Below are 17341 nucleotides of genomic sequence, written 5' to 3'. Positions count from 1 at the left end.
AGCATGGCCAAATACTTTATAATACAAAAAGCACCCTTTGAGAAGAGTTTTCACAAAGCCCTAGGAAAGGTTATAGGACAGTATTAGCACAACTTAAAGCACAGCTGTGCCTTCCAACATAAACAAGAAGCCACAGATCACGCAATCCCTGTAAAAACATTCTGAGCATAACGCTTGCCAGGGGCATTAGTACAGGAACAGTCACTAAGAATAAATATAGCATTGCACATTAGATAATGGTACAACTGATTGCTCCTATTCATAGGACACTAAAGAAAATATGCTTGGAGATTATGCCGTCCAGAACTTTATTCTTTAGTCCCTAGCCTAGAGGAGAAGGGGGGGGGGGGGGGGGGGAATATACAAAACACTACATAAAACCTTAAACTAGACTATATTTTTTTATAGAAGTGTCTGCTACTAGACGGCAAGAGTTTGCAACCCTGACCTGCGTCATATCAGAAAATTGGACACCTTAAAGAGGAACTCCAGTGAAAATAATGTAGTAAAAAAAAAGTGCTTCATTTTTTACCATAATTATGTATAAATGGTTTAGTCAGTGTTTGCTCATTGTAAAGTCTTTCCTCTCCCAGATTCACATTCTGACATGTATTACATGGTGACATTTTTACTGTGGGCAGGTTATGTAGCTGCTCCTAGCTGTTTTGGCTGTTAGAGACAGCTGTAAACAGCTAATTCCTGTCTGTGAACATTGTTACATTGTGGCAGTTTGCCCAGAGTACCACGGTACTCAGAGCTTCTTGTGGGAGGGGTTTCAGCACAAAATCAGTCATACAGCGCCCCCTGATGGTCTGTTTGTGAAAAGCATTATATTTCTCATGTAAAAGGGGGTATCAGCTACTGATTGGGATAAAGTTCAATTCTAGGTTGGAGTTTCTCTTTAAATGAGAAGAATATGGAGGCTGCCATATTCATTTCCTTTTAATCAATACCAGTTGCCTGGCAGCCCTGTTGATCAATTTGGCTGCAGTACTGTCTGAATCACAACTGAAACAAGCATGCAGCCAATCTTGCCTGACAATGTCAGAAAGGGCTGGTGCACACCAGAAGAGCTTTTCTGAGCGCTTTGTGATTTCAAAAGCTCCTGCTAATGTTATCCTATGTGTGTGTTCACCCTGGAGCGATGCAATATTGTAAAAATCCCCCATATCTTGTGGTGTGCACTAGCCCAAACACCTGATCTGCTGCATGCTTGTTCAGGGTCTATGGCAAAAAGTATTACAGGCAGAGGATCAACAGGACAGCTAGACAAAGGGTATGGAAATACATATGGCAGACTCCATATGCCTTTTGCTTCAGTTCTCCTTCAAAGTAAACCTGAGGTGACAAATTTGTTAAAATGTATGCATTCCTGTTTAACGTATAAGCGCTTGGGCCTGTACTGCTCACCTCTGTTTGAAGCTTATAGCAGCCCTTATAGCGTCACACAGCAGTGGTAGGCAGGGGACATGTAAACTGGCTGCAGGCGTCTCCCCAGCTGCCATATTATTATGTGAAACTGGTATCTCCTTTTAGGATAGAGGAGATAATGTAATTGGTTTAAACCGTGCTAGATTTGGTACTGCAGGTCCCAGAAAGCTTGCTGTGCCTTTAAAGGGAACCAGAGACGAAGCACCCTTCTGTATTTTACCATATATATCAGTAAGAACATTAGAGAAAACACTTACCATGCTCTCTGTTTCATCCTCACTGCTAAAAGTGTCTGTTATCAGCAGTCATAAGAATTTCAGACTGAGCATTCAGTCAGGCTTTGCCGGGAATGATTATAGCTGAGTCATTATAGCAGAGCCACAAGGGGGCAGGCTTGGGCTTGAAAAGACACCAGAGAAGACAGACTCAGCTATAATCTTTTCGTAGCAAAGCCAGACTGAGTGCTCAGTCGGGGATTCTTATCAGAGGTGATAACAGTCAGATTAAACAGATAACAATGAAACAAAGAGCAGATTAGGTGTTTACGGTCTTGTTCCCACTGATTTATAAGGTAAAATACAAGAGGGTGCTTCATCTCTGGTTCTCTTTAAGCCGCATCTACACGCGTAGATGAGGCTCCGATGTGTTATCAGCGGCTCGATTGATCAGATCCAACAGGTCGGATCTTGCTACCGCCGATTCCCTGCTCGTTCCCCGCGAGGGGACAATGGCAGGGAATCGAGCGGAAGATAAGCGGCGCGGCGACGAGCGTGTATCGAATCCGGCGAGCGGGGACGCGGCGGGGACACGGAAGAGGCGATCCATCGGCTAATCGAGCCGCCGGATCGCTGCGTGTAGATTTAGCTTTACATTTGTTGACTGACTTTACTATGCAGACCATTTAAGCAGCTGGGTGCTGCTTGGGAGTGGGCATTTGCCTCTTCTTGTGTTTGTGTAATGTATAAAGCATCCAAAGATTGTGTAAGTCATAGGGCTTGATTCATAAAGCGGTGCTAACAGTTCGCACGCTGGTGAAAAGCCCTTTATCACGCCTAAACTCAGTTTAGGCGTGATAAGTTTAGGCGTGATATGTTTAGGCACCAACTGGGTTAGCACCGCAGTGCACAGCTAATCAAAATTTTTGCGCTAGCAAAGTCTGGTGCACTTCGCATACAGTTTAATGGCGCTGCTTTGCGTGCGGGACTTTGCGCGCGATCTAAACTTATCACGTCTAAACTGGCTTTTTACCAGTGTGGTGCAATGGTTATCACGCCTAAAGTCTCTAACTGGGTTGGCACCGCTTTGTGAATCAAGCCCATAGTCTTGGAATGCCAAACCTGGGGCTAATCAATAACCCAACTTAACCAACCAAATCTCCCCCACCTCCCCCACGTACAGTTTTTGCTCCTACATTAGTCTGTGCATTCCCTTCTTCCTCCTTGCAGCCACATCTCTCCTCCATGATATGGCGCATGTTATAACGGAATATGCCGCCGGGTCACTGAGAAGATGCAGCCAGGATGGAGTCAGGAACACACAGACTAATGGAAGCGTTCCAGCATGGAAACCCTCCTGAAAACTCTGCAGGGGACCACAATAAAGTTGGGGGTGAGGCATGAGGGGGACCCAGCAGCCAGCTCTGGGCCTTGGGGAAATTGCCCAGTTTGCCCCAATGGAAGCCCCGCCCCAACCCCCGTAATAACCAAGGTAACACCTCACCTCAGCCTGCGTCAGCTGTACTCTGAGCTTCTCCACCTCTTCCCGCAGCTCCCTAATAATCCTGGCGTTGGGGTCCTCATTCACCACGGCGTGGTTGACTATGTTCTTGGCCCTGTCGGCGTAGCGCAGCGTGGAGAGGGTCTCGTCGTAGTTATCAGCGGCGGGGCTGACTGTAGCCACCATCGCCGTCTTGCTGTTCCCTCCCAAACTGTCCTGCAATGAAACCAAAAGACAGAAGTTTAGTAATACGACGGGGCAAAGATCTGGACAGAACACAAGAAATGTATTATATGGGTGTCTAACTTGGGTCTAACGCGTCAAGTATGTAGAAAAGGAATTAATATAATCAGCATGATCCAAAGCAACATGCTCATAAGCCTATTCATATAATGCCACCTGTTTGATATGAAGTTTCACTTTCAATACAAGCCTGTAATCAGCCATTACCTTGGCTGAATTAATTTATTTGTAACTTGCACAGGTGGCTGTACCGATATGCAAAATTACTGTGAAGAAAAACTATAGCTTTTTATAAATTCAGAATTTTTAAGTCTTAATTATTTAGCTAGTGTTCGTCAATTGTGAAATCTTTCCTCAACCTGATTTACATTCTGAAATGTATCACAAGTGATGACATCTTTAGTTTGTTTCTGGGAATTCTGAAGACCGTGAAAAAAAAATAATGCTTGGTCTCCCAGAATCCTCTGGGAGGAGGATTCCACATAGCTAATCAGCCTGGGCTAAGCATCATTGACAGGGTGGGGTAACATACCAATATTCAGTGTGTGGGGAGTGGGTGCGTCTTATATTCTAAATGTACGGTATTTTGGCCCCCATAATATACTTACCGGATCCTGCCGCCGCAATCCTCTCCTCCTCCGTCTGACTGAGGTAATCCGAGGATCCCAGCCGTCATCCAGGATCATGCTCTTCAGTGTCCCAGCCAATGGCTCCTCTTTGCTGCAGTCTCATATGCAGACTGCAGCCTTGCCGACATCCTCCATAGTTACAGCGTCCTCTTAGTTACAGTGTCCCCTTCTGTGTGACGAGCGGCGCACGTGCACCTGATGTCATGCATGACCCCGGCTGCTTTACACAGCCATTTTCACACAGTAGGGGGCACTGTAACTAAGAAGAGGACGCTGTAACTATGGAGGATGTCGGCGGGGTGGTAGCCCGTGTACACCGCAAGGCTGCAGTCTGCATACAAGACTACAGCGAAGAGGAGCTGGCGGCTGGGACAATGAACAGCGTGATCCTTCCTGGGACCCTCGGATGACTGCAGTCAGATGGCGGAGGAGAGAATTGTGGCAACAGGATCAGGTGAGATGCAGCAGGGGTTAGTCAGTGAAGTGTAGTGTAGTTTGGGTTGGATGGAGGGGTTAGCCAGTGTAGTGTAGTTTGGGTTGGCTGCAGGGGTTAGTCAGTGAAGTGTAGTGTAGTTTGGGTTAGCTGGAGGGGTTGGCCAGTGTAGTGTAGTGTAGTGTAGTGTAGTTTGGGTTGGCTGGAGGGGTTGGTCAGTGAAGTGTAGTGTAGTGTAGTTTGGGTTGGCTGCAGGGGTTAGTTAGTGAAGTGTAGTGTAGTGTAGTTTGGGTTGGCTGCAGGGGTTAGTTAGTGAAGTGTAGAGTATTTTCGGTTGGCTGCAGGGGTTAGCTAGTGAAGTGTAGTGTAGTTTGGGTTGGCTGCAGGGGTTAGCTAGTGAAGTGTAGTTTGGGTTGGCTGCAGGGGTTAGTTGGTGAAGTGTAGTGTAGTTTGGGTTGGCTGCACGGGTTAGTTAGTGAAGTTTAGTGTCGTTTGGGTTGGCTGCACGGGTTAGTTAGTGAAGTGTAGTGTAGTTTGGGTTGGCTGCAGGGGTTAGTTAGTGAAGTGTAGTATAGTTTGGGTTGGCTGCAGGGGTTAGTTAGTGAAGTGTAGTATAGTTTGGGTTGGCTGCACGGGTTAGTTAGTGAAGTGTTGTGTAGTTTGGGTTGGCTGCAGGGGCGATTGGTCTGGGATCACTACCAGACTGTTGCAAGCAGCGTTTTGGGACCACTCCTATATCAGGAGCGCCGGCGACCGGCAAGTGCTGCCAAAGTGCGCCTAGTGTGTCCCAGCCCTAAAGCAAGACAGAACGGAAAGCAAACCACTTACTTTCAGCAGCCATGTTAACACGGAGTCCCGATACGGAACAAACTTATTCTTATTCTTCCCAGCTCCTTGGTCGGCCAGGGCTGAGATGACCAGGCCCAGCGTGGTGAGGGACCTGCCGGGAAAGACAGGTGCATATTAAAAGGAAACAAATGCTGTGTTTACTTACAGATTAACTTCATTCCTAAAGGAAACTTAAAGTGACAGTGATATGGAGGCCGTCATGTTAATTTACTTTTAAATAATACCAGTTGCCTGGCAGCCCTGCTGATCTGTTGGGCTGCAGTAGTGTCTGAATAGCACCAAAAACAAGCATGCAGCTAATCCAGTCACACTTCAGCAAGAGTGCCTGTTGCATGCTTGTTCAGGGTCTGTGGTTACAAGAATTAGAAAAAGAGGATCAGCAAGACAGCCAGGCAATCTGCATTGTTTAAAAGGAAATAAGCATGTCAGCCGCCATATGCCTCTCACCTCAGGATCCCTATAAAGTAAACCCGAGGTGAGAGGGATATGGAGGCTGCCAAATGTGTTATATAGGAATTAAGGGGGATGAGGGAGTGTTAACTTACCCATGCTACTATCTGCTTTAATGAGCTTCAATTGCTTCCCACGTTTCGTTCCAAGTCGCGTCATGTGACTACCAAGCTTCCTCCTTCCGGGTTGAAGGAGGAAGCGTGGTAGTCACGTGACGCGACTTGGCACGCAACGTGGGACTCATTAAAGCAGACGGCAGCATGGGTAAGTTTACATTCCTCCCCCCCCCCCCCCCCCCAAAGTGCTTTAATTAACATTTCAAAGAGAACCCGAGGCGGATGTATTAAATATTAAGAGGACACAGAGGCATGTTCTGAGCACAATGACATGCCTATGTAACTATTGCTTCCCCCCCCCCGGGTCGCCAGGCTAGCGATAATCTGCTTGTCGCTAGCATAATATTTACCTCTCAGCCTGTCAACTTTTACAAGCATCGCCTCCCCCGCCTCCTCCATAGCGTAACTCCCCCCGCCGCTCTCCGCCTCCCTAGCTTCCTCCAATCAGAAGCCAAGCCACAACCCAGGAAGTACTGTGTACCAGGCCCAATGGTGGCTCTACAGTATAAACCTCCTCCCCCCCAGTATAAAAGGATCCCCACTTAGTGCCCATGATTCCTGGCGGGCACTAGTACCAGGCCTGTGTGTGACATCACACATGCACCTGGCACCTAGTGGTACAGGCGCTCTTGGTAATGGCAGAGTGGGCCAGGAATTACACAAGCGGACAGGTGAGATTTTAAAACGCTGCACACAGGCACACTGACTGTGTACCCGTTACTGATCTGCACCCAATCGAGCACTTGGGATCAAGATTTTCCAGCATGTCTGGATTCTTTCGACCTATTTGGGCCCAAAATCGATCAAAAGAATCGGGAAGACCTGTTGTGGAACCGATTTTCCTCCAATTCAATAAGATTATTGAATCAGAAGGCCAATCAGCCTGCAATATCGCCTGATGTGTGGCCACCTTCAGACATCGATCAGTGTGTGTACACAGCCCTCCATGTAACCGTCCTCTCCCTCCGCACACAGCAGGTTTGTCACTCACTTGTTAATATTGCTCCCTTCTTTCAGCCGCTCCCCGGCAGCGCCAGTCTTTGTGGCTCTCTCGCTGCCGGCTAAATCCACCAGACTCAGCTTACTGACTTTCTCACCTGAGGTCTGGAAAATACAAAAGCAAATACAATGGAGAACAGATTACTGGAACAGATTGACAGAAACACTCCATCATCAATTATGTATAATGCAGAGGGGAAGCCCATATCAGCAATATGGCCCATTATCTCTGTCAGTTTCCTGTAAACACTCATAACATGTGGGATAGAATACAGCTTATTAGCTGTATTGGGGACGTTAAGTCCCTAAAAGGCCCAGCACTGATGAGCACCGGTGGTGAGGAGTGGGTGTCTCTTTCACTGCCTCCTATTCCTTCACTTCTACCTACTTTGTTGTTTAAAGTGGACCTCTGCTGTAAAATCCAAACTGAAGAGCTAGAAATACACTTACTATGACTGTTCTCATCATTAACCACTTAACCCCAGTGACCAGACAATTTTTTTTTTACAATTCAGTGCTCTGCAACTTTAATGGCTTGCTGCAGAACCATACAAATTAGCACACAAATGAATTCCCCCCCACTCCCACATGTTCCTGCCCACCAGCAGAACTTTCTGTTGGTGGGCTCCGATTGCTGCTACAGAGTTGTTGTTATTTGTAATTTAAATTTTAAATAAATTTGTCTATTTTACATTTTATTTCCCCACCGCGTTAGGCGGTCGTAAGGTGTTCAGTAACCAGCACCTATTTAGTAGGAGACCTTGGGCATAACTCTCTAACACTGCTACTGCCTATAGAGCGTGTCCTGGTGGCTGCAGCACGGGTGGTTTGAGTCCACCAGGAGAAACCGCGAAATAAAATGTTCAGAGTCTGTGTCTATAGCTAGTTTAAAACGGGCACATCCTGGAACAGTACAAGATTATTGCTGTGTTTGTAGTTTTTACAAAGTGAGGAAGGGGATCACTCATTAAGAAGACACACTGATGTAGAGGAGTGGAGGAAGCATCCATTACTGGCCGGATGGCTGTTGAGGAGGAAACCACAATATAGACTGTCACATCCAGTCGTGTCAGCCTGGAAAGCACAAATAAAACCTCACAGTATGTTCTAGTACCTCTCTTTATACAGCTTTTCCCCAGATTCTTAAGCTTCATACATACGCTAGATCAGGGGTCTTAAACTCGCGGCCCGCGGGCCATTTGCGGCCCTCGATACAATATTTTGTGGCCCGCGCCGGCAAAAGAGACACGGAAGCGAACTATTTGCCTATTTTACCTTTCGCTTCAGTACTCCAAAGTAATCCGCCGCATCCCAGCCGCTAAACGAGGGCTGCAGAGCCCCCAAATCCCCCGGGCAAACATCAACAACTGCGCTGAGGGGCAGAGCTTCCAGCTGTAGCTCTGCCCCTCCTGACGTCAATCGCCGCACGGATCGCTGCCTCTCCCCGCCCCTCTCTGTGAAGGAAGAGTGAGAGGGGCGGACAGAGGCGTCGATCCGCCGCGATTGACGTCAGGAGGGGCAGAGCTGAAGCTGGAAGCTCTGCCCCTTCCAGGAAATGCTGGCGGATTGCCCCCGGGCGATTTGGGGGCTCTGCAGCCCTCGTTTTGTGGCGGGACATGGCGGATTACTTGTAATGGGAGCACTGAAGCAAACTCCCTTATGCGGCCCAGCCTCATCCTGACTTTGCCTCCTGCGGCCCCCAGGTAAATTGAGTTTGAGACCCCTGCGCTAGATGGTTCATGGCCAAAGCGATCGGCCGGGCCTGCCACTGCTGAGAATCTAACGTGTGTACAGTAGCCCCGATCCGTGTCAATGTATCACCATGGAAGATCAACTCAGCCGAGGGCAATGCTCTCCTAATCACCCCGCCCGCTACATCCTGCATCCCTGGCCCAACTCTCCCTTCCATAGCAACAGCCTCTCCCTTCCATAGCAACAGAACACATCACTTGCCTGGAGGCGGGCTATGTGTCTGTACAGCATCAGGCCCTGACCGGTCACCCGAGCGATTGACTTAAGGCGCCAGTCCTCGTATATGTGGATGAGGCATAAGCCTGTCATCATTGCACCAAAATTGGTCGCATGTATAGATCGGACATGCTGGAAAATCTTGGGACAACATGCTTCATCGGGGGAGCGGCAATAACAGCGTGCGACAACCGTGAACAATAAAAGCAACAGAAACCCAGCCTCTATCCCCCCTAATGTCTTATGTCCCCCCCCCCCCCCCCACCCTCAGGTGCCCGTGCAGTTATTCTTTGCCTGCTGCCGTCCCCGTGCGTGAGCCTGGTGACACGCTGACGTTCAGTGGGAGAGGAGACGGCGCACGGCGATGATGGGCTGTATTCCGTGGTACAGCCGCTGGTTGCTTGTTGCTTCATTGGACGCCGATCTCCATGAGCATATATATTTTTTAGCCTATGTGTTTTTATGGGGATCTTTTTATAATAAAAAGCATTTTTTACTGGAACTTGAAGCTGGGCCTATAACTTTGCGGGACCGGACGGACAAACGTGGAGAAGTACTTCAAGCACTGATGAGCTAAAGTACAAGTATTGTGACGTGAGTGCATACCCAGGAGGGGGGGGGGGGGGGGGTGTACGACTGTCAATCCTATTGGTGGGCACGTCCCGGTGTAGCGCAAGGAGTGGTGATAAGGGTCCATTTTAGAAAACGGTATTCAGCACTATGTGCGGTTTTCTAAATACATTCCAGGGTTGATCAGTGTACCTCTGTGGTGGGGACACATGATACTTCTGTAGTTGGGGGTCACGTGACTGAAGAGCGCGGTGTGCTTGGCTAACATTTGTGTATCAGAGAGACAGTGACTGTTTGAGCTGCGAGCCCCTGGTTAATGGTTTTCCCATTTGGAGCCCAATCTTTTTCCTTAGGACATACCTGACTAACGGTACATGGGGTGCGTATGTGATGTCCCACCCCCACGTGCTATAACACCAGCACCGATGTGGGGGCACAAATGCGGAAATAGGAGGACGGTGGCAGCAGCTAAATTACAACTGCATGGGGGATGTGGGTAATGTCATAAAACATTAGGGGGCCAAAAGCCGGGGGTAGCGAGGTGGCGTAACAAGCATGATTGCCGCAAGATTTCATGCTGACCTCGATTGGGATTTAGCCTGCAGTTTATGGGGGTGCTGGTTTGAAACAAAAGAAAAAGATAAAAAGAGAAGAAACATAGGAGTGGCACAGTGATGCCAGCCTCTGCACATTGCCATAGATAGGCAGAGCACTGGGCACTGGTTTATTTAGCCATCAACAACTGCCAACCGCAGAGCACAAACATGACGGGCTCAGCCTGTGATGAGAGCAGAGGAGATTATTTACACTACACAGTGCCCACTAATCCAGGCCCCTGACAAGCCGGTGACATTTATAATGTACACACTGCACAGACTGACTTTCTTCTGTACATGTGATGACAGCTCCGGCCTGTAATGAGAATCTGCCTCTCTAATCGCCAATGTTTACATCTCCCAGAACAAACAAGAGGCCACTTCTAATTAGGACAAAAAGCTCACTTTCCGCTGCTACAGGGAAGCAGTTGTTATAATGAGGAGGCAATGCTTGTCTTGTTGGTTCAAAAAGTGTGCTTGGATGTGGTGTGCGCTGAGGTGGCGAAGGAGGCCAAATAGGTTTTCTTCCATTAAAAGGAAGAGTATAGTATTATTATTATTTTGCTCAATAAAATGGACCTAAACTCGTGCACAGGACAGAAGGAAAACAAGGAGAAATGCACCCTGTATGTGTTTAGCCTGTCCGATTCCCCCTCATCTGTCACTAATCACAACTGTAATTTGATCTCTCAGCTGTGTCAGCTGGCTGCCTCGGCAGAGCAACTAAGTTGTAAATACAGGATGTTAACAATAGGTCTGCTTTTATGAAAGCAGAAAGTAGACACTGCAGATTTATTGCAGGAATAATATCAGCTGTAACAAAGGCATGTTTTTCTTTAAGGGTTTTTATGCTGTTGCTTATTTTTTTAGAGCAGAGGAAGTTCTGTGTTCAGGTCCGCTCTAAAGTTTAAAATAAGCATTTTAAATATACACATTATTTTGCTACTTTGCTATTGTAGCTTCAGTTTTTTATTGGTATAAATATGGCCAGTTAGCCTCCAGTAACTGGCCATGTTTATACTTCAGAATAAACTCCTTAAAGCAAGCCTGAACTGAAAAATAAAAGTAAAAACATACACACATCATACTTCCCTCCCGCGTAGTCCGCTTATCAATCTCTTTCTCCTCTGTCCTGTTTGCCCACTGTGAGCGATGGAATTCTCAGTCCTCCATTTTAAAAATGGCAATGTAACCGCTTCCAGGTCAGCAGCCCGTTAGCCAGTAATATCGCTTGAGCCGTAGGGGAAACATGGATATTTCATTGCACATCAGTTGTCCTTTCAGATATAACTGACAGCAACTGATAAAGGGAAAAAGGCCGCAAGAGCCCTTTTATACTTAATGCGTTGGTATGCGTTGCTTTTCTTTCTCCATAGCAGTGCATTGTGAAATCGCTTCAGATTTTCAGTATATAGTGTTAAAAAGGCCATAGGGAAACATGGACCCTGGACTGAACATCAGTTGTCCTTTCAGATAACACTGATTAAATGTAAAAGGATCCTAATGCTGGGAATACACGGTTCATTTTTGAGCCATTTAGATGGCTTGAAAGATCATTTCCGACATGTCCGATCTCCCGCTCGATCATTTCGCCGCTCGATTTGTGATACAAGTGAATGGAAAAAGATAAGAAAAACGAGCAGAAAATAAGCAAATTGATTGCAAAATCGAGTGGTGAATCAACCGAACGGGAGAATCAAGCGGCAGAAACGGCATAAGGCTTCCATCTTCTGGAGAGAAAAGTCCGACTTGATCTTGTCAGAACTGGAAGGAATGGTGGTACGCAGAAAATGGTGAGCTTGTGAGAAGAACGGATAGCAAGGTAAGTATGTGATATTCCTTTGCAGGTACATCGTGTTTTTATTTAAAATCATTTTACTCGGATCAGTTACCCTTTGTACATGTAATATGCTTTTTGTAAGCCTTAAATGAATTTGCTCCATTTTTGACTGCTATAAATATAGTCTTATCCAACTGACCCCCCCCCCCCCCAAATTAAAGGGAGCAAGTTCTCAAAGCAATCTTGTCGATAGAAATAGATGCTTCAACTGGATTATTTGTGTGACAGTAAATGGTAAAGAGGGGTACAATTTAAGTGACGCTTTAGAACAGAAACTTGCACTAAGGACTGACCTCCTCAAAACTGCACTACAGGATACCCAAGCAGTTTGGGGTGACCCAAAACTACTAGGAAAGTATAGGCTAGAAAATAGACTATAAAAGATCGAAAAGCTCTCCTACTAAAAAGCAAGCCCAGTGTAGCTTTCCTTCTAACAGAAGGTGCTTTTAAGTGTGCAACAGTGGTTACCCACAATGCACCACTGTTGAATATCCAAATTATCTCTTTACTGCCCTGTGAGGTAGAAACGCTCTAGGGTCCATTCACACTTAAGCAATTAGCGAGCGCTTACTGCTAATCGCTAGCGATCACTGGTGCTTTTTAAAGACACTGAAGCGAAAAAAAATGATGATATAATGAATTAGTTGTGTAGTACGGATAACTACTAGAACATTAGTAGCAAATAAAATATTCCCATATTTTTATTTTTAGTTATACAGTGTTTTTTTTATAACATTGCATAATTCTCTAATATTTGCAGTTTACACACTACTCAGTATTCTATATGATTTTACAGAGCAGGCCAGTGAACTATTGAATTGTCCTCTGGAGAGAAAAATAAAATACAGTGACTGAGTTGAAATAACAAGCTTCAGAAGACAGAGCTCTCTGTGACTTGGTGGATCTCAATGGTTCTTTTGCACAGATAAAAACTGGAGTTTCTTAACTCTTCCTGTACTGGAAACAATATTAGACTTATTTCTCTGCTCCTAATGTTTTATTTCTTAGCTTTACTACACATACAAATCATATTTTTTTTTTGCTTCAGTGTCTCTTTAAAGTGCTAGCGCAATGTTAACTACATGGCAGTAATCTCACTTCCGCGATACGCGATTAGTGCTAAGTGTAAAAGGCACTACATGCAGCCTTTAGCTTTTTTGAGCCATCACAATTGCAATGTATTTAAATTACGAATCGCTAGCGCTTTGTGATTTTAAGTATGAACAGGGCCTTACACCATTTTCCTGCCTCAGGCAGGGAACACACTACATGCGTGAACGGCAAAATGCGCACGATTTTAGAGGCTATTGAAATTAATAGCCTAGCACAAGAAACGCTGTGCCGCATGCGTTTGTGTGCGTTTGCGTTTTTTTCCGCGTTTTCTAAACGCACAGTTTTCTGCTTTTTCCCCCGCACGTTGCATGGCAGTACATGCCATGCAAACGCATAAACGCGGAAACGCACGCGGAAAAACGCACGCATTAGACGCGACCGAAAAACCCGATGGAAACCTAAGAAACGCAGGGGAAAACTGCCCTGCAAGCGTGTTCCCTGCCTCAAGCCACTGTTTGCAGCACAGAAGTTGTGAAGTAAAGCTGCCCGTGTCCTTAGAACTGTGAGTTTAGTCCTTCCCTTACTATATTACACTCGGGGGCCCTAAAAAAAGGAAAACCCTTCTAGTTCTTAAAGGAGTACTATCGATTGAAACTACTTTTTTTTTTAATACTGTATATTAGTGTACACATTACCACTAGTGCTAGGGGCACTTTATTTATTCACCCAGGTCTCTCTCTTGCTATCCCTGCTTAAAAATGCATTTCTCACACAGCTCATAGTAGTTTGGATCACCCTGAGCTGCTTGGTTACTCTGTCACACAGCTCACAAATATATTTCACTGTGTCACTCACAGCATGCAGCAGACATGAGGAGAAATAGGCTGATCTGAGGTGGTAACAGGTAACTAAATGAGCTGGAATATTGCTGGAATATAACTAGCTATAAACAATAGTCTGTGTTTACACTCAGTCTGGCTGCCTGCTTGTGGTGATTCACTCCAGGCTGCATCCACTTTACAAGCTGCTGAGAGGGGCAGACCACTGTTTACAATTAGCATTATTAGTATCTTTATCAGTCAAGAGAAGCAAAGATAATAATCACACATTGCTAGAATCTTTAACCCCTTACCACCATATCAATAAGATTCTTTCAGCAAGGTGATAATTAAACTATAAACTGAGGAGTTGATAGCAACTCCCCTGTGCAGACATGGGCTTAGCCCTCTGGGAGCCCTCAGCATATAGATACATTTGTATCAAACACTGACGGCCAAAACTGAGGGAGGATTTTACAGCTGAGAGGAACAGCTGTGTGAGGAATCAAATTGCTCCTAGTACTTGTCCTAATGTGTGCTACAACATACAGCATTTAAAAATAAATGCATACATCGATAGTATTCCTTTAAGCATGCACAGCTGGTAAGGTTAATAAGCTTCCACCCTCCTTATCTAATAAATGGGCGGCTCATAACAGCAGCCCTACAGATGTAAGGGAGGAATCCCAAGCAGCCCAACACACATAATCTGGACAGCATTCCAGCCTGGGCTGCCAGCCTATTAATCAGCTGCAGGATAAGTGGCCTTGTAAGCTGTGAGGAGGAAGTGGGGGGGCCCCAATAAAGTGTCGGACAAAGGCGGGGAGATATTTATGGCTGAGGGACAGAGGTCACTGTGTGCAGATGGAAAGGAAGCAGATGACACTCAGATGTTCCTCAGTAACAGCATGTGTCTGTTTCAGCCAGAAGACTCTCTGTACAGTAATCTAATCATCTGAAGAGTGATAGATGTGCCACAGAAGTATCTGAGCGGGATGACAATGCGATGCACTCATACTGCGGCGCGCATGGAATCACCCTGCAAACGCAGCCGCAGGGATAGCGATCTCCGGCACTGCGAACGTGGCTGCCCGGGAACGGAGACTGCCAGACAACAACTCTCCAGACTAACATAAATAGAAGCATTTAATCCAGGTATAGCTTCATTCAATGTAATGGACGGTACTTATCCGTTAGCCGGGCGCATCCTCTAGGTGGCGACAAAACTCCACCAGAGTTACAGCTTTCCCTACTATCCATGTCGGCCTGGAGGGGGAATAGTAATTAGCGCCACCTGCCGGATGCGCCCGGCTAACGGATAAGTACCTAATGGACTTGGAAATAAAGCCAGCAGAAGTACTTCAATCTGTGTCTGGCTGAGATAACCAGTCAAACAACTGGCAGGACAGAATTATGAATATTTTAGAAGGTTATAGAACTGTAGTGAAAATAACGTGACAAATATATTGCTTATTGTTTTTACAATATTTATTTATAAATGATTTAGTCAGTGTTTACTGGCTTCTGGTTTCTCAGAATGCTCTGAGAGGAGAATTCTGCATAACTAAACATCTAGGCCAGTGTTTCTCAAACCTGTCCTTGTGACCTCCCCCCCCCCCCCAATTGTGCATGTTTTGCAGGCAACCTCACCTATGCACAGGTGGGGTAATTAGTGTCTCAGCTATGCAGATTCCAGGTAACAGACACTAATTACCCCACCTGTGCATAGGTGAGGTCGCCTGCAAAACATGCACAGTTGGGGAGTCACGAGGAAAGGTTTGAGAAACTCTGGACTAGGCTAAGCATCAATTGAGGGTGGGGCTAAATACAATTATACAGATACAGGAAGTGTTTCTGATACTGAAACCAGGAGTACTGAAAGTTCTATGAACTGCGGGAGATACTGCTTACTTGGCAGTTGGACACAACGGTTATTAATTCCTTTTTAATAATAATTCCTTTTTTATATAGAACTTTTCTCCTGTCAGACTCAAAGCGCTTGAGAGGCAACCACTAGAGCGCACTCAGTAGGCAGTAGCAGTGTTAGGGAGTCTTGCCCAAAGAACTCGTTACTGAATAGGTGCTGGCTTACTGAGTGGAAGAGCCGAGATTTGAACCCAGGTTTCCTACATCAGAGGCAGAGCCCTTAACCATTACACTATTTCCCACAATGGCTGCAGGCAACTGTCAGTGCCATGGTCCTGACATCACACTGGGAGCGGTTTAATCACAATATCAGTCATGCAGGTGCCCCTGATGATGTATTTGAGAAAACGTTCTCCTGATAAAGGAGAAATTGGCTACTGATTGGGAAGAAGTTCAATCCTGGGTTGAAGCTCTTTAGAGTTTTCCTCTGGAATTTTATTTTTATAAGAGCCCCACTTACCTAAACCTTGCAGTCTGTTAAGCGAAGGCAATGTGGGGATGCCTCCAGAAAGGCCCATTTCCACTACTGCAGAATACTGCATCTGAGTCGCAGGGGAAACGCTGCCTATTCCATCAATGGCATGCCATCTGAATCCTATACTGATGCGATTCTGGACAGCATGCTGCAGTTTACATGCATAGCACAGCTATAAAGATTCAGGTACAGCTTCGCAGCAGCACAGGTGCCGTGTCATTCAGAAACTGAGCCCACTCCCAAGTGGAAATAGACCCTTGATTCTGGGACACAAACAAAATGATGCTGTATGACATCAAAGCAGAATATTCACCGGGAAGATTGTGACATTCTGCAGGGTTAGGAGCCTCTGAACACACAGCCAGGAAATGAAAATTCTCTTTAAATATGTACTTTATTTAATCAGTTTCTTTGGCAGTTTGTCTTGAGCTCTGCTTAAAGAGATACTTGAAGATAACCTGAACTGAAAATTAAAAGTCAAAATAAACATACACAGGTCATACTTACCTCCTGTGTAGTCTACTCCGCAATCTCTTTCTCCTCTCCTGCATCCCATTTGTCCACTGTGATCGATGGAATTCTCCGTCCTCCATTTTCAAAATGGTCATTACACCATAACAGCTTTCTGGTCAGCACACAGTTAAACTGTAACATCGCCCACTTAAGCCATAGGGAAACATGGACACATCAGTTCTCCTCTCAGTTGTAACTGACAGCAACTGATATATTTCAGTTCTGACAAAATCTTGTCAGAACGGGAAGGGATTATTGTCAGAAGAAAATGCTGAGCTTCTGAGAGGAACTGATGGCGAGGTAACTATGTAATGTTCATTTGAAGTTATCTCATGTGTTTATTTTAAAGAGTAACTGTTAGCCCCAAAAATGAAATTTAAATCTCTATTGCAATGTTTTATTTACTTTTTAAGGGAGCCAAAAAGGCAATGCAGAAGTTAAAAATCAATCTAATTTTTTTTACTATGTAGCCTTTTCCCCAGGACGCAAAGCCGCATAACAGATACTGCTGAGCATGCAGAGCATGCCCATGTCTGCCCGACCCCCCTCTCCCCCCCAGGACCAGGTGCCGATATATTCTCACCCCAAACAGCTGACACAGAGAGAGAGCGGGAGCGGAGTACATCTACACACTTCCAGCGCCGCCACCGCAGAGCAGCCGCAGCCGAGTCACATGTGAGAGAATCACGAGCAGGAGAGAGATGCACGGCGGCGGC

The 17341-nt window shown here is 45.9% G+C and overlaps 1 protein-coding gene across 3 annotated transcripts in view; it reads right to left on the bottom strand.

Moving 5' to 3' along the window:
• Positions 1-17341, bottom strand: part of KIF13B (kinesin family member 13B) — a 368955-nt gene that overhangs the window by 178274 nt on the left and 173340 nt on the right. For all 3 annotated transcript variants that reach the window (XM_068280045.1, XM_068280046.1, XM_068280047.1), the window contains exons 9-11: positions 6859-6971; positions 5281-5392; positions 3151-3363 (exon numbers count right to left, since the gene is read on the bottom strand). In XM_068280045.1, coding sequence (XP_068136146.1) covers positions 3151-3363; positions 5281-5392; positions 6859-6971 — 438 coding nt within the window. The remainder of the gene's footprint in view (positions 1-3150; positions 3364-5280; positions 5393-6858; positions 6972-17341) is intronic.

The sequence above is a fragment of the Hyperolius riggenbachi genome, chromosome 4 (genome assembly GCF_040937935.1).
Source record: "Hyperolius riggenbachi isolate aHypRig1 chromosome 4, aHypRig1.pri, whole genome shotgun sequence".
Classification (NCBI taxonomy): domain Eukaryota; kingdom Metazoa; phylum Chordata; class Amphibia; order Anura; family Hyperoliidae; genus Hyperolius; species Hyperolius riggenbachi.
Note: the sequence above shows the minus strand (reverse complement) of the source record. Positions and strands in the feature narration are given on the sequence as shown.